Below are 5,000 nucleotides of genomic sequence, written 5' to 3'. Positions count from 1 at the left end.
GTGTCAGTGTGTCAGTGTTACAGGTGTCAGTGTTACAGGTGTCAGTGTTACAGGTGTCAGTGTGTCAGGTATCAGTGTGTCAGTGTTACAGGTGTCAGTGTTTCAGGTGTCAGTGTGTCAGTGTTACAGGTGTCAGTGTTACAGGTGTCAGTGTTACAGGTGTCAGTGTTACAGGTGTGAGTGTTACAGGTGTCAGTGTGTCAGTGTTACAGGTGTCAGTGTTACAGGTTTCAGTGTTTCAGGTGTCAGTGTGTCAGTGTTACAGGTTTCAGTGTTACAGGTTTCAGTGTTACAGGTGTGAGTGTTTCAGGTGTCAGTGTGTCAGTGTTTCAGGTGTCAGTGTTACAGGTTTCAGTGTTACAGGTGTGAGTGTTTCAGGTGTCAGTGTGTCAGTGTTACAGGTGTCAGTGTTACAGGTGTCAGTGTTACAGGTGTCAGTGTTTCAGGTGTCAGTGTGTCAGTGTTACAGGTGTCAGTGTTACAGGTGTCAGTGTTACAGGTGTGAGTGTTTCAGGTGTCAGTGTGTCAGTGTTACAGGTGTCAGTGTTACAGGTGTCAGTGTTACAGGTGTCAGTGTTTCAGGTGTCAGTGTGTCAGTGTTACAGGTGTGAGTGTTTCAGGTGTCAGTGTGTCAGTGTTTCAGGTGTCAGTGTTTCAGGTGTCAGTGTTACAGGTGTCAGTGTTACAGGTGTCAGTGTTACAGGTGTCAGTGTGTCAGTTTTACAGGTGTCAGTGTGTCAGTGTTACAGGTGTCAGTGTTTCAGGTGTCAGTGTTACAGGTGTCAGTGTGTCAGTTTTACAGGTGTCAGTGTGTCAGTGTTACAGGTGTCAGTGTTTCAGGTGTCAGTGTTTCAGGTGTCAGTGTTTCAGGTGTCAGTGTTACAGGTGTCAGTGTTTCAGGTGTCAGTGTTACAGGTGTTAGTGTTACAGGTGTTAGTGTTACAGGTGTCAGTGTTTCAGGTGTCAGTGTTTCAGGTGTCAGTGTTACAGGTGTCAGTGTTACAGGTGTCAGTGTTTCAGGTGTCAGTGTTTCAGGTGTCAGTGTTACAGGTGTCAGTGTTACAGGTGTCAGTGTGTCAGTGTTACAGGTGTCAGTGTGTCAGTGTTACAGGTGTCAGTGTTTCAGGTGTCAGTGTTACAGGTGTTAGTGTTACAGGTGTTAGTGTTTCAGGTGTCAGTGTTTCAGGTGTCAGTGTTACAGGTGTCAGTGTTACAGTGTTTCAGGTGTCAGTGTTACAGGTGTTAGTGTTACAGGTGTTAGTGTTTCAGGTGTCAGTGTGTCAGTGTTACAGGTGTCAGTGTTACAGGTGTCAGTGTTACAGGTGTCAGTGTTTCAGGTGTCAGTGTGTCAGTGTTACAGGTGTCAGTGTTACAGGTGTCAGTGTTACAGGTGTGAGTGTTTCAGGTGTCAGTGTGTCAGTGTTACAGGTGTCAGTGTTACAGGTGTCAGTGTTACAGGTGTCAGTGTTTCAGGTGTCAGTGTGTCAGTGTTACAGGTGTGAGTGTTTCAGGTGTCAGTGTGTCAGTGTTTCAGGTGTCAGTGTTTCAGGTGTCAGTGTTACAGGTGTCAGTGTTACAGGTGTCAGTGTTACAGGTGTCAGTGTGTCAGTTTTACAGGTGTCAGTGTGTCAGTGTTACAGGTGTCAGTGTTTCAGGTGTCAGTGTTACAGGTGTCAGTGTGTCAGTTTTACAGGTGTCAGTGTGTCAGTGTTACAGGTGTCAGTGTTTCAGGTGTCAGTGTTACAGGTGTTAGTGTTACAGGTGTTAGTGTTTCAGGTGTCAGTGTTACAGGTGTCAGTGTTACAGGTGTCAGTGTGTCAGTGTTTCAGGTGTCAGTGTTTCAGGTGTCAGTGTTACAGGTGTCAGTGTTACAGGTGTCAGTGTGTCAGTGTTACAGGTGTCAGTGTGTCAGTGTTACAGGTGTCAGTGTTTCAGGTGTCAGTGTTACAGGTGTTAGTGTTACAGGTGTTAGTGTTTCAGGTGTCAGTGTTTCAGGTGTCAGTGTTACAGGTGTCAGTGTTACAGTGTTTCAGGTGTCAGTGTTACAGGTGTTAGTGTTACAGGTGTTAGTGTTTCAGGTGTCAGTGTTACAGGTGTCAGTGTGTCAGTGTTTCAGGTGTCAGTGTTACAGGTGTTAGTGTTACAGGTGTCAGTGTTACAGGTGTCAGTGTTTCAGGTGTCAGTGTTACAGGTGTCAGTGTTACAGGTGTCAGTGTTACAGGTGTCAGTGTTACAGGTGTCAGTGTTTCAGGTGTCAGTGTTACAGGTGTCAGTGTTACAGGTGTCAGTGTTTCAGGTGTCAGTGTTTCAGGTGTCAGTGTTTCAGGTGTCAGTGTTTCAGGTGTCAGTGTTACAGGTGTTAGTTTCTCTTCTCCTCAGGTACCAGGAGTCCAGAGGGGGGGGGCCGGCCTCCGACGGGCCTCCTGCCTCGGTTTGGACACAGCCTGCTGGAGGAGACCCGGGCCGAGGTCCGAAACCTGTGAGTAGACTTCAGACATTCAGTTATTCACTCCTCTCTCTCTCTTCCTCCTGTTATTACTTGCATGAATTAGCATTACAGCCTCTGTGGACAATAGTGAACAAAGTCTTGGCTGATTTGGACAGTTCTGAGCAGACCTAACCCTACTCTGATTGGTCCTGGAGCTAATTGAGGAGTCCATTTCCACACGATGAGCTGCTCTATACGTTGTGTCTGTTTGAGCAGGGAGAACATGATGGAGCTGCAGCGGAGCCACATGGAGGAGGTGGAGCTGGAGAAGGAGGAGCTGAGGGAGGAGCTGAGGAGGAGAGAGGAGGAGTACAAGGAGAAGCTGCTGCAGAACACCTCCAGACTCAGGTAAACACCTCCAGACTCAGGTAAACACCTCCAGACTCAGGTAGACACCTCCAGACTCAGGTAGACACCTCCAGACTCAGGTAAACACCTCCAGACTCAGGTAGACACCTCCAGACTCAGGTAAACACCTCCAGACTCAGGTAAACACCTCCAGACTCAGGTAGACATCTCCAGACTCAGGTAGACACCTCCAGACTCAGGTAAACACCTCCAGACTCAGGTAGACACCTCCAGAGTCAGGTAGACACCTCCAGACTCAGGTAGACACCTCCAGAGTCAGGTAGACACCTCCAGACTCAGGTAAACACCTCCAGACTCAGGTAGACACCTCCAGACTCAGGTAGACACCTCCAGACTCAGGTAAACACCTCCAGACTCAGGTAGACACCTCCAGACTCAGATAGACACCTCCAGACTCAGATAGACACCTCCAGACTCAGGTAGACACCTCCAGACTCAGGTAGACACCTCCAGACTCAGGTAGACATCTCCAGACTCAGGTAGACATCTCCAGACTCAGGTAGACATCTCCAGACTCAGGTAGACACCTCCAGACTCATGTAAACACCTCCAGACTCAGGTAAACACCTCCAGACTCAGGTAAACACCTCCAGACTCAGATAGACATCTCCAGACTCAGGTAGACACCTCCAGACTCAGATAGACACCTCCAGACTCAGGTAGACACCTCCAGACTCAGATAGACACCTCCAGACTCAGGTAAACACCTCCAGACTCAGGTAGACACCTCCAGACTCAGGTAAACACAAACACCTCCAGACTCAGGTAAACACCTCCAGACTCAGGTAGACACCTCCAGACTCAGATAGACACCTCCAGACTCAGGTAAACACCTCCAGACTCAGATAGACACCTCCAGACTCAGGTAGACACCTCCAGACTCAGGTAAACACCTCCAGACTCAGATAGACACCTCCAGACTCAGGTAAACATCTCCAGACTCAGGTAGACATCTCCAGACTCAGATAGACACCTCCAGACTCAGGTAGACACCTCCAGACTCAGGTAGACACCTCCAGACTCAGGTAAACACCTCCAGACTCAGGTAGACACCTCCAGACTCAGGTAAACACCTCCAGACTCAGGTAAACACAAACACCTCCAGACTCAGGTAGACACCTCCAGACTCAGGTAAACACCTCCAGACTCAGGTAGACACCTCCAGACTCAGGTAGACACCTCCAGACTCAGGTAAACCCCTCCAGACTCAGGTAGACATCTCCAGACTCAGGTAGACACCTCCAGACTCAGGTAGACACCTCCAGACTCAGATAGACACCTCCAGACTCAGGTAGATATTAGGGATGTAACGATACCAAAAACTCACGGTACGATAATATCGCGATAACAAGTCCACGGTACGGTATTTATCGCGATATTGAATAATAAAGGGAAGAAAAAAAAAATCATAATTTTTTTTTTTTCAATAAAACATTTTTTTATTCGGAAAATATTTCTTTATTACATAATAAATCTGATTTTTACAGCCTTTTTGTAGGATAGCAGTATTTTAAAGTGTCAAAAACAAAGTGACAGTAACAGACTGGAACAAGAAAACCAGTGTTTTTGTACCTACTGGTACTACCAAACAAAGTAAGCATTTTCTTTATGCCACTGCATCTCACAAATAAACAAGGACATTTAATAATCAGACCCTGCAATAAAATAAATCAAGTTTCACTTTAGTTTTTCAAGTAACTCAACTCAAACTCACTAGTCACTCACTCAGCATCATCAGACAGGTTTTTAGGAATATGAGAATGTCCACATTTCCAGGTATTTATAAGCTGGGGTGTTTGGGCATTTACAATATCCCCTGCTCTGGAAACAACTCTCTCGCTTGGTACTGATGTTGCTGGGACACCAGTGGTCGCGTTAACCGAATATTTTATTTAACAATGACGGAAAAATCTGAAAGCAGTCTGTCATTTTGACAGATTAGAACAAACTCGGAACAGCGCCAACGTTTCCCCGCAGCGAGGCTCTGGTGTTATGCCGTGTTATGCATGCCCTCCAAAAGGAAATGATATAGTTCCCAAACCGTACTTTGCCGTACAGATCAATACATGTCTGGGAGGTTTTGCTTCACGCTGTGCGCGTCCCGCGAGGTGCATGCACACACGGCATAACACCGCCCCCCCCC

The 5,000-nt window shown here is 47.1% G+C and overlaps 1 protein-coding gene across 3 annotated transcripts in view; it reads left to right on the top strand.

Moving 5' to 3' along the window:
- Positions 1-5,000, top strand: part of rpgrip1l (RPGRIP1 like) — a 63,452-nt gene that overhangs the window by 23,373 nt on the left and 35,079 nt on the right. For 2 of the 3 annotated variants that reach the window (XM_079681082.1, XM_079681083.1), the window contains exons 5-6: positions 2,380-2,479; positions 2,702-2,836. In XM_079681082.1, the coding sequence (XP_079537208.1) occupies positions 2,380-2,479; positions 2,702-2,836 (235 nt within the window). The remainder of the gene's footprint in view (positions 1-2,379; positions 2,480-2,701; positions 2,837-5,000) is intronic. The other variant, XM_079681084.1, reaches the window with a different exon arrangement.

Source organism: Notothenia rossii (genome assembly GCF_949606895.1).
Source record: "Notothenia rossii genome assembly, chromosome: 5".
In the NCBI taxonomy this organism is placed as follows: Eukaryota; Metazoa; Chordata; class Actinopteri; order Perciformes; family Nototheniidae; genus Notothenia; species Notothenia rossii.
This window is presented reverse-complemented; position numbering and strand designations above follow the sequence as displayed.